The 19,511-nt window shown below is 35.3% G+C and overlaps 1 protein-coding gene across 1 annotated transcript in view; it reads right to left on the bottom strand.

The window, feature by feature from the left end:
• Positions 1 to 19,511, bottom strand: part of ADAMTS6 (ADAM metallopeptidase with thrombospondin type 1 motif, 6) — a 292,310-nt gene that overhangs the window by 81,804 nt on the left and 190,995 nt on the right. Inside the window, exons 15-16 of the mRNA XM_008567759.1 lie at positions 3,166 to 3,268; positions 849 to 982 (exon numbers count right to left, since the gene is read on the bottom strand). Of these exons, the coding sequence (XP_008565981.1) occupies positions 849 to 982; positions 3,166 to 3,268 (237 nt within the window). The remainder of the gene's footprint in view (positions 1 to 848; positions 983 to 3,165; positions 3,269 to 19,511) is intronic.

A 19,511-nucleotide genomic window follows, 5' to 3' on the forward strand; every position in this document is an offset into this window, starting at 1 on the left:
ACTTTTTCTTCAAAGAAAAAAAAAAACCCCCCCCCCCCCCCCCCCCCATAAAAACACACAAACACACCTACTGGAACATCAGATACATTTAAAGGCAAGTAACCAAAAGGATAGAAACTTTCCCAAGATATTATCAGACTAATTAAAATAGTGCTTTAACCTCTTCTTTTTCAGTTTGTGGCACTTAGTTTTATGTCTCTCTTTAAAGCAAAACAAAACCAAACAAACAAAAAAGTTATGAGAACAGTGGTTTTTGTGGTTTTCCTAATTATGATAAGATTCATACGCAGGTGTAGGAAAATATCATGGATTTGCTCTTACAATTCTCAAGTATGCTAATTCCCTAAAGTGAACATTTTAATGAGAAAAAGACTAAGTCTTCATGAAAACCATTATGAGTGCTTCAAAAGAAGATAATGTAGGAGGAGCACAGCTGTTTCACACTTTGAGATAAAAGTGTGCTATGAAATATATCAAATAATCTTCTAACGAGGACATAGAGTAGCCATATGATTAAAAGCTGAATCCTTGTTTCCTCTTTCCTATCATTTTGTTTGTAAACATAACCGAAAAATAATGGAAATTAAAGTCCAAAATATTCTCATACCCCTGATAATCACTATAAACATAACTAGAATACCAGAATAAATCAAATTTGCATGGTGCTTGAATATGAGTGGGTCATTCTACCTTTAACTAAATATATTGTCATCCTTTTGAAAATTGACTTTCTCTAAAATGTAGCTCTCTTTTTTACAAAACTGAATATAATATTAATTAGGAGCTCCTATCTGAGAAAAAGACAAAAGTCTCAAAAACCTCAACAAAAGGAGTAAAATCTGAACAACCTTGCATTCTCCATTGATACAGATATCCAGTGAATCCGCATTGCACTGGGTCCCATCAATCACTGCAGGAGCACGTTCAGTGTAGAAATTGTAACCTTCAGCCAAGCAGTTTAATGCACAAGGTTTTACCCCACCTGGACAGATACAATAGAAGAGAAATAAATGGAGTGGTTCTCCTAATGAACAGTGATTCAGTATTATACACGGCAAATCTATAATTCACATAGACATCATTCCCTGACCATACACCTAGATATGTAAGTTCCTTTCCTCCTTTTTCAAAATTTCACGTTTATTTTTATTGCTTGTGCAATTTAAAGGAGGACCTGCTGAGCAGTTTTAAGGTTTAAAATTTTCAGTTATTTCCATTATATATTTACAATATATTTTTGGTCAAAAGGGACCACAGTGTAGGTAACAGTGTTTAAAAAACGGATGAAAGAAAAAACTATTTAAAAAAACTAAGGAAATAAAGTTGAAGGATGCTTGAAACAATAACCTTATATAACTGTAATTTCTGCTACATATGGTACTGAAGCTGATACTCTACTACATCAAGCAGGAATATGGTAGTTGTAAAATAAAATTAAATTTCTACCTGCCTTAACATATCACATCCCATGAGCTTGGCTTTAGCACGGAGATAAATTCTTATGAGATTAGCCATTCCAAAATAAAATTAATTGTAGCATTAAATTTGAATAATTATTATGAGATTAATAAAGAAATGTGAAATAAAGTATTAAACTTGATTAATTAAAACAATGTCTAATTTTATTTTGTGAATACATGTATATAATTACTTGAGCATTTTCATTTTGTCATTTCAATTTGTATTTTTTAAGGTTGAAGTGAAAAATAGGCATAACAGAAATTTAAAAAACAGAATGCATCATAACTTTAAAAAAACAATAAATGTGGATTTATTGTATTAAAAACGGTACATGAAAAAGCTATTATTTATAAATATGTAATTATTGATTGAAATTATGACTCAAAAAAATCTTTTTAACATTTATGTCATCAAGTTTAAAACACTTTGGCCTTATTCAATTATGCTGATAAAATTTCTCTTCAAAATAAAGAAAACTAATAAAGAAAATAAAGCAGAAGAAATTACATGCCTACATATTGGTGTAGTTCTTAGAAACCAGGTTTCTGCAGGGTGAAGATAAATAAAAAAGGGAAGCAGACTGAGTGTAGAGTCAATGATAAATAAGAGAGAGCACACTCTACTAAAGGAGATCACTGTTACAGTTGGATGTTGTCATGCAAGATGATGGCCCAATATTGTTAAACATTCTGTTTTCTCAAGAGATGAAAATCTAGAGTTTTTTCAAAGTAAAGTCTTCTGGCTTTTAAATGTTGACAACTCATTCAAAGTTTTCAAGAATACTACGGAGACTAAAATAAGTATGTAGGTAAAAGTGGTCCTTGAACTGCCAGTTTACAAACTCTAGCCTTAGGCCATGTTTTCTCCTGCTTTCAATGTTTATATGCTGTAGAGCTTCTATATGACTTGTAATATTATTTTTAAGACTTAGTTAAATAACACATATTACTGTACTGAACACAGAAATAATAAATAATAAATAAAATAATTTATTTCTGAACTGATAAACTATTTATATTTACTACTTTTTAAAAGATTCTTATCAATAAAACTGCTCTAAATTTCCATGAATTTTATTGGAAGTTTCTTAAAAGTGCATTCAAATTTTCCAACAGAAAATTTCACCAAAATTTAGTTTGTATTTTTGGAGTGTAAAAGAACTTCTTCTGCTTACTGAACAATTAGTGCTTGATACATGTCCAAATTAAAGAGCAAAAATGTTTTCTAACTCTGAAAAAGAATAATCATCATCTGTGGAAAGATCCTTGGCCTTTGACTAAGAAAAACCACAGACTTTCCTGGTCTTTTTTGAGTTGATCTTTATTATTATTATTTGCTTTGCTTTTAGGGTAGTAAACGCAAATATTTAAAGATTATAATATAATTTACATTTACCTCAAGGAAGTCGCAAACAGAACTCAAAACTATTATATGGTTTTGATGCACAGACATCCTTCCTAGAAATTTTGTATCTTATTAAATAGAATTAGGTTTTTTAAAAAAATTGCTGATAATCTGTACTAACTAAACTTTATTACAGGGTAACTAAAACATGAGACCTTTATAAACATTTTCCTGCTTTGATTTGCAAACACTATTTTTAACTAGTATGTACATGAATGCATGTGTGTGCTCATATGCGTTTATATACTTTTATATTTGCAAAGCTCTCAAGCATGAATGCTCTGCCAGGTTATACATTACCTCCAGTATAGGGTTTCCAGCTATAATACTTTCCTCGGAAAGGCATTTTGTCAAAGTCTGCACACTGTTTCTCTCGAAAATCTCGGGAACCCAAAGGGCATGGCTAAAATAAAATAATAAATGGTACAATTGTTGGAAAATAACAAAACCAGGAGACAATGTCCCTAAAATTAAAATTGCCTGAACTCCATCATATTAGCTCACTACCTAACTCTCTAGCTGTACTTTTGGCATTTGCTTTACCATTTTACAATCGGTATTCAGATTGAAGTGTCTGAATTGCAATCTTGGCTATAGAATAAATAACTGAAGTAATTCACACAAAGTTAAGTGCTAGACTTAGATATATAACTTTACACTCAGATACATGTCACAGTATGTTTTGTAATCAATCCATTAGGTATCTCCATGTAAACACACATAATAAAATAGGTGAAGAAACTAAAACACAAAATCCTAAAACACAAAAATAACAGTATTTGAGGTTCGGTTGCCATAGCTACTCCTAGATCTTTATTTTAAGGATTCAAGGGGCAGGTTTGTAACACGACAGCACTATTAATCGTGGTTTGCAGCCCTTCTACCATTGCTGTTCACTGTCAAGCTCTGACAAAAACCATATTTTAAATGTAAAATAAACTGGGCAAAATGCTAGGTCTCAAGTCTAAACACATTCAAATTCAAGAAATTTGAACTTATTAGATTTATATTTAATCTATTAATATCACAGAAAATAAAATACTAAATTGGCAAAACATGTACTTCTGTTTGGGGGGTAAGGTAGGATGTTGAGAAGGTGAATAGAAGATTATTTGTTTTTAAAAGTTTGGAATGCTACTTCTACCTGAATTTTTTTTAAGAGAAAAATCTTGCCAATCTAGCTAGGTCCAGGTTTCAAATACCATAAGGTCATGCTAAACTGAACCTTTAAGTTCACAAAGAATTATAAGATCTTACAGTGTTTGAGCATTATGACTTAATTTGACTTATCTTTTAGAGTTCTGCAACTGTAGCACTTAAAAACTAAAGTTAATGATTTTGAAACACCGAGAAAACATTCCCCTTAAATATGGAAGAACAGAATATGTCAATAGATAAAATTCTTGATTGTGAATAAGTGACAGGTATGGTTACAGGCATTCTCAGAGATCATTTTGAGGACTTTTTTCCTACTGTCTCTTGGACCTCTATATTTGTTCTGTACAGTTTTTTGAGGTCAGTACAGTAAATAGTTCCTTTGAAGCATGTGCAATAATAACAGACCACAATGTGCAAATATTTGCATGGTCATCATTACTTCTTATATACTATGGTTCAACTTTTTACAATATCAAGTCCAAAGCCTCAGATTCGGAAAACAATGCCAGCAGGTCTACTCTCTGTTATGAGCCCTGCATTTTAAAATATTTTCAGCACATTAAAATATGACACTCCGCTTACAAACCTAATTATTCTTCTTGTCAAATTACCCATTTTACTTGCCTTAAAAAACAAAAACAAAACTATTTACCAGGGGCTACCTAGTGTATGATGCTGGAAGGATATGCTTCCAGGGTCTTCTGTTTAATGGTCTTCTAATCTTTGGATCTTTGGGATGTTTTGGATTAAAGGAATGTTTTCCTTTTCTAGCTATTTTCATGGAATTCCACATAAAGAATAAACTTGTCAGTGGCTTTGCCATGCAGCAAGACTACTTTTTAAAGCAAATATTATCAATTTCAAGAAATACAAGTAATTTGAACTCTTGCTACAAGTTTTCACAAAATAACTTAAGTATTTGTAAAGTACCAACCACCTAAAAGTTTATCTAAGCATGGTTTTCAATCCAGATGGAGACACAAGGTACAAATGGAAAAACTACAGAACTATTTCAGGCAATATAACAAGTACATGTCAGCATGTTATGGGTTATCTTTAGGTGCTGTAATAGATGAAAGATCAATGTGTTATGTGATTAGTTAGGAAAATATTGCTTGAGAAAGAAAATCTTGAGCATATACCAAAGTAGTATAGGAACTGAGCTAGTTAAGAAAGAAAAGGGACTTGGAGGGAGTGGGGAACTATTAAGAATGAAGCCAAGTAAAGCCACAGGAAAAGGAAGGAAAAGGTCATATGTTGAGAATGGATGGAAAAAGGCCATCCTAGATGAAAAAAAGGAACTGTACAGAAGCATAAGAGGGAATGACATTTCATATATAAGCACTGGTACATAAAAGAGCCCTAAATTAACAAACTAAGGCATCACGAGGGCCATTCACTTAAAAACAAAAATGCTATTTTTAGTATCTTGTAGTGATTCTCCTAAATAGAAGTAAAAGGTCTAATAAAATGTTACTGTTTAACGAAGCACTCGGATAACACTTCATAAAATTTCTGATCTATTCTTTTCCTGTAATAAACACACCTAAGGTCAGCATAATAAAAATATTAACAATTACAAGAGCTAGCTAGTATTGACTAGGTACCTACTTTGTGGCACCATTCAGAGATCTTTAGATGTATTATCTATTTAGTCCCTCTCAACACTTTTATGAGGTAGTTATAATTAATAATCCTATTTAACAAAAAAGTAAACTGGGGTACAGAAAGTTTTCTTGTTAAGTGTCTGGGCACTTGGACACCTCCATCATCTGAGTGGGAGCCTCCTCTGGACACTCTCTAAATGCTACAATAAGGTTTTAACTTTGGTGAGATATACAAAAACCTACAAGGAGTAAACTGAGTTCTAGACCAAGCACTGTAATTAACCAACTGCAAGTTTATCTTCCCCAAACTACTTTTTTCTCTTTTGTAAAATGAGAGGGCTAAAAACAAGAGTTTTGGAGTAAGGGAGACCTGGATTCAATTCTAACTTGGTCATTTATTTAATTCATGGCCTTGATCAATTTACTTAATTGTCCAAGCCTCATCTATTAACTAGCAATAATACTAGTATTTATCTCATTGGTGAGGATTCATATAGACTGTTTAGCTCTGTACCTGGCATATGGTAGTACTTAATAACTATTAGCAGCAGAGCTGGTCTTGGGTATAGGCATCCTTAGACTCATTTCTCACCCTTCTGCTCTGCTCTATGTTTTAGGGGAACAAACCTTGCGAGCTTCATTTCCCAGGCTTCTGTGTCAGCTGACCTACAGTCAAGTTTAACCAATGGAAGGCACTAGTTGGAGAAGCCAGGAATTTTTTCTCATTTTCTTTGTGCCTCAGGAAGCATTCAGGCAAAAGCAGAATCTTTTTTGTGGCTCCAACTTTAGGCAACAGATCTATCCTCCCTGACTTCCCACCCTATGGTTCCAGCTTCTGTGATGTGATTCCAGCCTCTGGACTTTGGCAAAACTACCTCCTTCCTGTGTCCTCCTTGTACAAGTGGTGGCATCTTCCTGCTGATGCTGATCTATGGGTTTGTCAGCTTCTTCCATCATCCGTGTAGCCAATTCCCTGCATTAAATTCCCTCTATTTAAATATTCAGAGTGGTTTATATTATCATGGTTAGATCTTTATTGATACAACAGTTATTATTAATAATAATAACAGTGAAGAACTCGGGAAACTGAATAGAGATAGATTTCCACGTGTTATTTTTTGCAATATATTGGTTTAGAGCAGAAGTTGGCAAACTTTTTCTGTAAAGGGCCACATAGTAAATATTTTAGGCTTTGTGGGCCATGTAGTCAGTCTCTATAATGACTACTCAACTGTGCATGATAGAGTGAAATTAGCCATAGACGATATGTAAATAAACAGTCATGGCTGTGTTCCAATAAAAATATTTACAAAAAGAAGCGATAGGTCAGATTTGGCCTGGGAGATGCAATTTGCCAACCCCTGGTTTAGGTGTTAAAGTTATAGATATATCTGTCTGGTAGCATTTTTCAGAAGAACCAAACTCAATTATTAATTTTTGAGTCAATACAGAATCATACCTTTTAAGAACTGATGTTAGAGGCGATATAATCTAATTTGCACAAGATGCTTGGATTTCCTCTACAATTATCCCCAAAGTGGTCATACAATCTGTATAAACATCTACAGAAAGATAGATCAAATACTTTTTAGATAGCTGCAATTATTCTTACTTTCAGCCCAAACCTGCCTTCCTATCACCCAGTGGTCTTTCTCCTTCCTTCTAAATCCACACTGAACATATCTAATCCCTAAATGAAAAGGTATCTAGACCTTGGTGGCTTTCTTTTTAGTACATCATAACTCATCATTAATCCTTTTAAAACAAGTCACCAAGAACTGGCCTTAGATCTTAGGTATCTTTCTCTCATTCTGTATGTATTTATAAAATGCTTAATATGTGTCAGATATAATCTAGACTCTAGGGTACAGATTAGGTCCCTGCTTTGATTGAGTTTACCCTAGTTGGAGATGAGAAAGAAGAAAAACAAAGCAGGGTAAGGAGACTGATAGGTAGGAGGAATGCTGTCTTAAGTTATATGGGCAGAGAAATTCTCTCTGATAAAGTGGCATTCAAGCAGAGAGTTAAAAGAAACTGAAGTAATGACTTAGTACATTTATGTGTAAGGAGTGCTCCAGGAAACAGTAAATGCAAAGACTCTGGGATGGGAGTATGTTTTGGGTGCTCACAGAATAGCATAGAGAATGGAAGGTCTTAAGGGAACTGAGGTAGACTTGAGGACTTGATCTCATGTCTTTCTGTTTCTGGAATATATCGGCTAGAGTTCTGTTCTCCTGATTTCAATATTTCTGTCAGTAAATACTCTAAATTTGTGTTGATTAGAAATAGGCTCAGTAGGAATTATATAATTCATTCAAAAGACAGAGAAAGATCAAAGGAAAGTAATTTTTTAAGAAAAGATCATGTAAAATACATTTTTGTTTTGTTTAGGAATAGTGGAGAGTTTAAGGACTAATGTTATTTAAATTACTTAAGGATAATAAATACTGACATTATGCTGAAACTGTAACAGAAAACAATTGGCATAAGCAACAGATGGTTTTTTTAGGTAAAGCCTGACAGATTTTCAGCCTCCTAGTGCTAACACTAATCAAGCATCCTCTCCTAAAGGACCAACCAGCAGGGTCCCACATAAATCCAGAGAGCAAAGATTCGGGTCTCAGCATCTTTTGATCTTCTTAGTATTTTCAAAGAAATAATAAAATTAACATTAGCATCTTTGTCACCACTTTTTTCAGAGATCTGTGTAAATTAACACATTCTACAAACTACCTTGTGCTTCCAATTATCCTGATAGTTTAGAAGCATCTCTTTTTAGCTAAACTTAATACTTTTTATTGGTAGATAAATCTAAAAACAAGAAAAAAAGAATAATTAATTGAGACATAAAAGTTGTTATAGAAGCTGACAAAACTTTCCAGTGGCATTTCTATTACTGGGGTTCTAATCCTGATTTTGTCCCACATAATAGGGTGAACTTGGCAAGTCCCCAAATAATTTCGTACTCTTTCTTCCTTTTGCAAAGTAGATCCCAAATGCCCTTCCTTACTTTCAAGAGAAATACATCCCCAAATCTCCTGGAAATGAGGAAAATTTTGAAGATACTGTATTATATCTTATGGGCAATAAAGAATGAGAAGCAGGCCAAGAACAAAAATTCCTTTTCCCCATTCCCTTTCCTCTCCTCATCCTAAAGGAGTAGACAGGCTGGGAAGACACAATTCTATGGCCTCAGGGAAAATTGCAAAATGAGTAAAACTGGCATTCTGTTCTTTTATTTCCTTTCTCCACTTCTTCCTTTCTGCTTTCACAACAAATGCACTTTTACTTTTTCCCTATTACAGTAGAGCAGCCTTCAAAACTCCCAAAATTTAATTTTCTTTTTTCTCTCCAGGAAAGCAACCATTCTTACCCTGTTAGTTGAGGGAGTTTGAAATCCAACCCATGTTCTGCTAAGCAAGTTATGCACTTGACAAGGGACTGTGAAGAAGGGAGACATTTTTGTTTGTTCACCCAGATGGGCAACTTTTTCTAAATTACACAGAAATACTACATGTGCTAACAAAAGCCTTGCTTCTATATCCCTTTTACAGGTTGCAAACAAAATTCCTGATTTCCTAGCTATCAGATACTATTTGTCTAATTCAAATAATTCATACTATGGGTGTTTCCAAAGTTAAATTTAGTGTTCAATGCATGTAGTAAATCATCTCAATCCCCGTTTTGATTCAACTTTCTCATCTTATTTCTTCAAATAGTTTCTGACTTTTGGTAGTTTCACTATACATTTACTTTTAGAATAAAACAAGAGCCTAATAACCCACATTGTCCAGACAAATTTGAATCTAGCTGTCATGTTTAATAACTTTAATCTTCTATGCAAGTTTTTAAAATAAAAGTTACTTCTATATGCCTTGTACAGCCTGAATTTAATTAAAATGCCATCTATCCATAGCATAACTCTTTCTCCAAAGCCTATAAAAATGTTAAAAAACAAACTTTTACTTTGCAATTTTTAAAATTAGTTTGTAATTTTTAAAAAAGTCTCTCTTTTAAGAACAAAATAAACAAGCTCTATTCTGTGCTTAAAAGCTAATCCTTATTTCTTAAAACATAATAAATACCATAAAATTCATGTTAACCTAAGAAAGATTACAGATACTGCTCCTGTTATTTTTTGGCATATATACATTAAGTATATTTATAAGAGTAAAGTGGTTTACACATATTTGTTTTCCAATTATAATTTGGGACATGGTTATAATGCTTAGTTAATGAATCAACTCTGTACCTTGTCATCACTTACCCCACACCTCTCCCTGGGGGCAAGATCTGTAGTATCAGAATGTTCTTAGCTACCTGGTTCTGCAAGGTAAGTTAGACTGGAAGTAAGACAATGTCAAAGGTGATCAAACTCTTTCAGAGAAGATTATCTTGTCACACCCACCTCCCAAGGGCTCCATCTGTTATAAGAGCACCAGGTCAGTAATCAGAAATTCTGTGCCTTACAGATCCTTTCCATGGTACTAGCCTGTTACTGAGTTTAGTTTTCTCCTTTAAAAATATTTCTCCTTCCTCTTCATAAAAGTGATTTAGGATTTAATGAGGTTATTTATGAAAGTACCTGGTAACACTATATTGAGTACCAATTAAGTACTAGAAATAGCATTGGATGTTTTATATGCATTACTTCTTTTAATTCTCAAACAACCCTGCAGGTTTGATGTGATTACAGTCTACTTATAGAGGAGTCAACAAGTTTAGTGAGGTTAGGTGACTTGCCAAGGTCAAACAGCAACAAGTGTCACAGTAAGGATTCAAACTCAAGTCAATTTAACTCCCAAGGGTATGCTTTCTTCACCACAATCCTATCTATAGATATAGGCTATAATTTCCTGTCTATCACAATCAAGGTAATAATATTACTTAATGATCTTAAGCAATGGATTGAAAAAGAAAATCATTGCTAAGTAACATGCCCTTCTAGCAAAGCTGACTAAGAACACACTCAAGTACTACACAATCTATATTTAACTTTTAGAAAAGATCACAAATGACCTGTGCTGTGGATTGAATTGTGTCCCCCAAAGTCCATGTATTAGAAACATAACCACCACTGTAAGTGTTAAGAGGGTGGGATTAATGGTCATGGGCATGGTTCTGAGGGCTTTAAAAAGAGCCAGTGAGGAGTTTAGCTCTCTCTGCTTCTGCCATCCCCATGTGACATCCTGCCTTGCTACAAAGAGTCACTACCCACCAACAAAGCTCTCACTGGTTGTGTTCCCTGGACTTTGTACTTCCCAGCCTCTGAAACTGTAAGCAATAAATATTGTTTCTTTGAAAATTACCCAGTTTCAGGTATTTCTGTTATAAGCAACAAAAACAGACTAATACAGAAAATTGGCACCAGGGGTGGGGTTTTTCTGCTGCAACTCCGACCCTACATTCCACCACTCTATGCCACCTTGGGACACTGCTCCCTGCCTCTCTGCCATTCCAGCTGAAGCAGCCTTGAGTCAAGCAGCCCCAAGTGTGGTTTGTGCCACAGCTCTGGAGAGTGTAAGCAGCCCCAAGTGTGGTTTGTGCATAGCTCTGGACACCTTGGTGGTGTCCATTTGATATTAAGTCTGTATGCTGGCAGAATGCAAGAGCACTGGAGGTGTGGCAGCCTGCACCCTGATTTCAAAGGATGTATAGAAAAGCCTGGGGACCCAGGAAGAGATCTGTTGCAGGGGCAGAGTCACCACATAGGGCTTTCACTAAAGCAATCCCAAGCAGAAATGTGGGGTCCGTGTTGCAGCAGAGAATCCCCATCAAGGCCATGTCTGGTGGAGCCATGAGAGCAGAACTGCCACAGAGACCCCAGAACTGAGGAGCAACCAGTGTACAATGCCAACCTGGGAGAGCTGAAGCTTGGACTGAGACCAGGAAAGCCATAAGAGCAAAGCTGCTGAAGGACTTGGGGACCCAACCCCCACACCAGACCTAATCTCCACACCAGGTATTGCCAAACATGGAGTCAAGATAATTCACCAGCTTTGAGCTTTGATGCCTGCCCTGCTGGATTTTGGACTTGCTTAGGACATATTACCCCATTCTTTTGGCCTATTTCTCCCTTTTTGAATGGGAATATGTACCCTATGCTTGTTCCACCATTGTATCTTGGAAGTAGATAACTTGTTCTGATTTCACAGATGGGATCTTGAGACTTTGGACTTTAGATTTGAAACAAGTTAAGACTTTGGGGATGGAAAGAATATATTTACTTGTAAGAAGGACATGAACTTTGGAGGCCAAGGGTGGAATGCTGTGGACTGAATTGTGTCTCCCAAAGTCCATGTATTAGAAACTAAACCTCCATTGTGACAGTGTTAAGAGGGTGGGAAGTCCTATTGTATTAATTGAAAGGTGGGTCCTTGAAGAGGTGATCAGATTGTGAGGACCATGCCCTAGAAAATGGATTAATAAATTGATGGTACAGTGGTCATCAGTATAGTTCTGAGGGCTTTAAAAAGATAGCCAGCAAGGAGGTCAGCTCTCTCTGTTTCCTCTGTCCCCATATGACACCCTGCTTTGCTGTGAAGAGTCACTATCCACCACCAAGGATCTCACCAGTTGTGTTCCCTGGACTTTGTACTTTGCAGCGTCTGAAACTGTAAGCAATAAATATCATTCCTTTATAAATTACCCAGTTTCAGGCATTTCTGTTATAAGCAACAGATATGAACTAATACAACCTAAAAAACCCTTTTATTCCATATAAATTTTTTTATAGCTTTGATGCATTAAGTAAAGCAGGGAAATGAGATGTTTCAGTTGCAAGAATGTGGCTTTCCATCCCAGCCAAAGTGGAGCTTCACTGTAAGTTCTATCCTAGTCATATTATTAAGCAGACACACAAGTCACAAATAACATGGAATAAGAAAAACACAAAGATTATTTTGGTTTTGGAAAACAACTAATCACTAGGAAATTCTTTGGGGGAATGTAGAAAAGTCCTTTTCACAGTAGCTAGTATTTCTTCTTTAAGTTTTGACAAAATTTGGTCCATAACATTAATATAGATATATATTTAGTTTTCCAAAAATCAAGTTTTCTAGTAAAGTAATCACAACACTAACCTTTAAATTCTGTGACTTAAAATAATTATAATACGTACAGCAATTTTACTCTCTTAGAATGTCCTGCATGACAATTTTAAGTCATTAGAATGAAAAACTGCTCAGAAAAACAGAAATGCTGATTAGTGGTAAATATTCTTTTATGCCAATAAAAAGGAGATTCTGTACACATAATAATTAAAAATCTATTTTTGAGCTGCTCCTGAGGAAACACTTTTCAGAAGTTTGTGCACAGATGTGGGGTCCTTACTATTTGTAACGGTTCTACTAGGTACTCATGATAGTTCCTTCCTTTGCACATTTATGAAAACTGTCAGGACCTGATAAAGCATTTATCTCTGTGCTTAAAGAGGAGAATTGTGTCCTCAACCAATAAATCCCTAGCATTACAACTTCCATAAAATCCTGTCCTCCAAACCCAAGTTCAAGAATGCCATGTCTATTAGATTAACTCATGATGTCAACTACTCAATTGTAGTTCCTGGTTTAATAGTGAGATAAAACTTCATCCCGTTCTCCTATATATCTTTAATAAATGCTTCTGGCTTCTCAGTAGCTTCAGGATGAAAAGTATGTTCGTTTGTTCTTGCTAACAGCTATTATCTTTGCCTGCTATTCTGTCCTGGAGACCATCATGTGCATGTCAAAGAAAGGGTCCTTGTGGAGCTGCTTTTGAAGACTTTCCAGGATGACCAATGGTAAGTTAGGGAACAAAATGTCCTCCAAGACATCCTGATGCAGATAATTGGCCTCAGAGTCTAGCATATGAATACTTTTGGCATCTAGGCTGCTTATGTTGCTGTTGAGAATGGATGTGCACATTTTATAGCTGGATACCTTTTTCCAGTCTGCTTTTAAATCTCTAAAGATTGAAGATTTCATCTTTATAAGTGGCCTGTTCTATCTCTGTGAATCTCTTTCTTTGAAACTGGGGTAAGAAAGATGGAAGTTAATGAGAATACTGTTGCCTTTATACTGAAAAACTTTTCTCTTCCTACCACTTCCATATCCTTCAAATGTCTGTGGTAGGAATTAAATTAGCATTAGGGAGAAAATGTGGCTATCTTGTTTTTGTGTTTTCTGCCTTTTAAGAGTATTTAGTCTATGTTGAAAGGTGGGGCCTTGGTTTTAGATCCTAATTTCTCCTCTAACCTAAACCAAAGCCTTTATGCTTCAATCTGATTCACAAGCGTAGAATTCCACATAGGAGGAATATCAATGCTTCAAAATAGTACAGTGTTCCTTTGTGTACATACCTCCTTTTGTCCACATCTACAAGACATTATGAATCTTAGAACTGATAATGTTTGCATCTTTATTCAGGTCAGTAGGAAGCGCAGAGAAAAATACGTAACCTACCTTTAGTAAGTGGAAGAAACCTGTGGTACACTTAAGGTACTGATTCTATTCCAGCTTCATATTATTTTCATTTTCCTATAATTTCCTAATTTATTCTGTTTTTTTAGTTGTGATTTTCATGTGCTGCTATAAGCTAACCACTCTTATCAGAGTTATCATTATTATATGTAAAAATATGAGAACTAAGCAATAATCCATAGTACTAACTAGTTAATAACAGAAATGAGAGGCCCAAGACTGCTATATTATATAGGAAACTGATAGGCTATGTGGAATGGGATGAAAGCTCCTAAAAAAAATTCATGTAGGGTCTATCAAATACACATGAATTCACTTAATATCACCTAGATTTCCTATTTTCTTTTATAATGTGCATTCTGGAAATAAATTAGAAAGCACAAAGCAAGCCTCAAAGATTCATGACACTAAATAAAGAACCCTGGTGATCCTGTTGTTTGACCAACTAACATTATCTCATTCTGGGCACTGATTTGAAAATTCTTCCAGGATTGCTTGAACTTATCCCTTGTATTGCCCCCTGCCTAAGTCTCAAGAAAAGTTCTTGGATTACATATGACCAAGCCATAAATGCTTATAAATTGTTTTCTAGTTCTTGACGATCAAATTGATTCTAACTAGTTAGAAAGTTTTCTCTCAGATCCTATTTACAAAGTCACTAAATATGATGCATATACTATCAAATTATGTAAAATATGCACTAGGTCAGGAGGCTGGTATGATAAAAGTACACTCTTTTGAATCCCTTAAATTAGGGTAGCTCACAAATAACAGACACCTGGGCATTACAGAAAAAAAGAACATTTAAACCACTATACATTTAGAAAAAGTACCAAAGTTAATTTAAAGGACACAGACACTAACACCCATTTTTTCCTAACTGGAAAATTCTGAATTCTTGCTTACATCCCTCAATCTTAATTCCAATCAACTCACCCTTCATGATTTATAATTAAATTCCCTGTCCTATAATACAGTCTATATAATAGAAGCTCTTAGAATAGATTTTTAAAATTTAGGAGTTTATGATCTAATATGATACATACATTCCTGCAAAATCTCTTTCCACAAAACCGGACGCTAACAATAACAGGGATATAGGAAAGCTGTTAGAGGCAGACAACACAAAGACAGATCTCTAACAAAAACAGTACGACTTCTAAGAAAATACTAGCACAAATTTTTTAAATTTATTGAAATATACTGATTGTACACATTTATGGGGTTCAGAGTTATATTTCAATATATGTATAAAATGTGTGATTCTCTATTCAGGGTAATTAGCGTATTAATCATTGCAAAACTTAATTATTTCTTTATGATGTGAACATTTGATCTCCTTTCTTCTAGTCGTTTGATAATCAGTAAATCATTGGTAGATTCCTGGGTTGACTGTATACCAGTAGTACTTATTGTTCCTGTCTAGCTATAATTTTGTGTCCGTTAACCAGCCTCTCACTATCCCCTAACCCCCTCCCCTTTCCTGCCTCTAGTAACCACAGTTCTTCTCTCTCCTTTTAATAGGTTCAACTTATTATTATTGTTTGTTTTTCTCTTTTTTAGCTCCCACATATGAGTAAGAACACGTAGAATTTCTCTTCTGTGCCTGGCTATTTCACTTAACATAATTTTCTCCAAGCTCATCCATGTTGTTGCGAATAGCAGAATTTCGTTCTTTTTATGGCGAGTAGAATTCCATTGTGTATATTTACCACATTTTCTTTATCCAATCATCTGTCAGTGGGCATTTACATCAGTTCCATATCTTGGCTATTGTGAACAGAGCTGATAAACACGGGAGTGTAGGTATCCCTTCGACATGATGCTTTCTGTTCTTTTGTGTATATACCCAGTAATTGGACTGCTAAGTCATATAGTAGTTTCCTTGTGCTCTGTTGTCATTCCTCCCTCTCCCCCTCTCCAAGCAACCATTGATATGTTTTCTGTACCACAGATTAGTTTTCATTTTTTAGTGTTTTTTATACAAATTAAATTGCAGACTATATACTGTTTTTGTATGGCTTTTTTCACTCAGCTAAATATTTTGAGTTTCATTCACATGGCATGTATCCATAGTTTATTCCCTTTTATTGTCTAGAAGTATCCCACTGTATAGATAGATCACATTTGCTCTTAAATCTAATTTCTCATTTATTGATATAGTCTATACAGCTTTCTTTGAACTAGTGTTAGCATGGTATATCCTGTTCCATCATTTTATCTTTTTATTTCTTCATATTTATTTTTTTAAAATTTTTAATGAAACATTTATCATACATATTTATGGGGTACAGAGTTATATTTCAACACATGTACACAATGTGTGATGATTTATTCAAGGAAATAAGAATATTCATTATTGCAAAACTTAATTATTTCTTTGTGATGTGCACATTTGAACTCCTCCCTATTAGTCGTTTGGTAACATGCAGTAAATCATTACTAATTATAGATTCCTGGGTTGACTGTACATCAACAGGACTTACTTTTCCTATCTAGCTATAATTTTGTATCCTTTAACCAGCCTCTCACTATCCCCTAACCCCTTCCCCTTTCTTGCCTCTAGTAACCAACAGTTCTTCTCTCTCCTTTTAACAGTTCAACATATTATTATTATTTGTTTTGTTCTCTTTTTTAGCTCCCACATATGAGTGAGAACATGTATTTCTCTTTCTGTGCCTGGCTTATTTCACTTATAATTTTCTCCAAACTCATTCATGTTGCTGCAAATAGTAGAATTTCGTTCTTTTTTTTATGGCTGAGTAGTATTCCATTGTGTATATTTACCACATTTTCTTTATCCAATCATCTGTCAGTGGACATTTAGATCAGTTCCATATCTTGGCTATTGGAATGGAGCTGCCATCAGCATGGGAGTGCAGGTATCCCTTTGACATGATGCTTTCCATTACTTTGGTTATATATCAATGAGTGGGACTGGTGGCTCATATGGTAGTTATCTCTGCAGTTGTTCGAGAAACCTCCACACTGTTTTCCATAATGTCTATACTAATTTATAATCCCACCAACACTGTATGAGGGTTCTCCTTTCTCTTCATCCTCACCAGCATTTGTTGTGTCTTTTTGAATATAGCCAGTCTAAATGGGGTGAGATGATATCTCAAGGTGGCTTTGATTTGCATTTCCCTGATGATTAATAATGTTGAACATTTTTTCATATCCCTGTTGGCCATTTGTATGTCTTCTTCCAAGAAATGTCTATTCAGCTCCCTTGCCCATTTTTTAATTGGGGTATTTGGCTTTTTACTTTTGCTTGATTTCCTTGTATGTTCTGGATATACTTCCTTGTACATTCCCATTGTCATAGACACATAGTTTGCAAATATCTCTCCCATTCTGCAGGTTGTCTCTTCACTCTGTTTGTTTCCTTTGTGGTGCAGAAGCTTTTTAGTTTGATAAAATCCTATTTGTTTATTTTTGCTTTTGTTGCATATGCTTTTGAGGTCTTATTCATAAAATCTTTGCCTAGTTCTATGTACTGGAGCATTTCCCCTTGTGTTTTCTTCTAAAAGTTTTATAGTTTCAGGTCTTACATTTAAATATTTAATCCATCTTGAGCTGATTTTTGATTATGGTGAGAGACAGATGTCTAGTTTCATTCTTCTACACATGGATATCCAGTTTTTCCAGCACCTTTTATTTATGTTTCTAGTGCCTTTGTCAAAGATCAGTTGGCTGTAAGTAGGTGGGTGTATTTCTGGATTTTTGTTCCATTCCATTGGTCCAAATGTCTGTTTTTATGCCAGTACCATGCTGTTTTGGTTACTGAGACTTTGTAGTATAACTTGAAATCTCCCACTGCACTATTTTGCTCAGGATTGCTTTCACTATTTGAGGTCTTTGTTTTCCATATGAATGTTACAATTGCTTTTTCTATTTCTGTGAAGAATGTCACTGATATTTTGATAGAGACTGCATTGAATCCGTAGATCACTTCTGGTAGTATGGACATTTTCACAACATTAGTTCTACCAATCCATGAACATGGAATGTCTTTTCAGTTTTTTATGTACTCTTTAATTTCTTTTGTCAGGGTTTTGTAGCTTTCATTCTAGAGATCTTTCACCCCCTTGGTTAGATTTATTCCTAGGTATTTTATTTTTTTGGTAGCTATTGTAAATGAGATTGCTTTCTTGATTTTTTTTTCTGCTAGTTTGTTGTTGGTGCATAGAAACACTACTGACTTCTGTATATTAATTTTATATCTTGCAACATTACTGAATTTGTTCACCAGCTCTAAAAGTTTCTTGGTGGAGTCTTTAGGTTTTTCTACATATAAGATCATGTCACTGCAAAGAGGGACAATTTGACTTCCTCTTCTCCAATTTGGATGCCGTTTATTCCTTTCTCTTGCCTAACTGCTCTGGCTAGAACTTCTAGTACAATGGTAAATAGGAGTGGTGAGAGTGGGCATCTTTGTCTTGTTCCTGCTTTTAGAGGAAAAGTTTTCAACTTTTCCTCATTAAGGATGAGGTTAGCTATGGGTTTGTCATATATGGCTTTTATTGTACTGAGATACTTTACTTCTATACCTATGTTGTTGAGAGTTTTTATTATGAAGGGATGTAGAATTTCATCAAAAGCTTCTTCTGCATCTATTGAGATGATCATATGGTTTTTGTTTTTCATTTTGATGTGGTATACCACATTTATTTATTTGGGTATGTTGAACCATTCTTGCATCCTTGGGATGAATCCCACTTGATCATGGTGCATAACTTACCAATGTAAGATTCTGTTTGTTAGTACTTTGTTGAGAATTTTTGTTGAAAGGAGAAACTCTTTCCTATAGAAATGTTCAATATTGACAGCCAGAAAAGGCATTTCAGGTTTGGTTCTGGATGAGTGTGGCAGTGCAGTTTTCATGCATCTTCTTTGACAGTATTCAATCTTGGAGTTGTCTTTGAGTGCATCTGTGGCCTAAGCAGTGGGCTCCTTGGCAATTTCTTATTGAGGTGGATAACACTAGGCAGGGTTATTGTGGCTGTGGGCCTAGCAGTTCTACAGAGGCCTGCTTTGGAGGGTCAAAGCCCTGCCCAATCCATTGTCAGCTGGTGAGCATGTGTACACTGGTGCAGCAAGTTCTGGCAGCACTGTAGAGGGCTGCTTGATCAGCTGTTGAACCTGGAGCAAATTTGCATGAATGCACACTCTCAAGAGTGTGCTGTGGGGAGAGAAAGCTTCTACCCAAACTGCTGTTGGCCAGGGAGTAGGTGTACACAGGTGCCGCAGGGCCTGGCAGCTCTGCAGATAGCCACCATATCTGCTGTTGAGCCTGGTGCAAGCCTGAAAGGGTATAGCCAATTTGGCCAGGGAGTAGGTGTACACAGGTGCCGCAGGGCCTGGCAGCTCTGCAGATAGCCACCAGATCTGCTGTTGAGCCTGGTGCAAGCCTGAAAGG

This window comes from Galeopterus variegatus, unplaced genomic scaffold (assembly GCF_000696425.1).
Source record: "Galeopterus variegatus unplaced genomic scaffold, G_variegatus-3.0.2 Scaffold343, whole genome shotgun sequence".
Classification (NCBI taxonomy): Eukaryota; Metazoa; Chordata; class Mammalia; order Dermoptera; family Cynocephalidae; genus Galeopterus; species Galeopterus variegatus.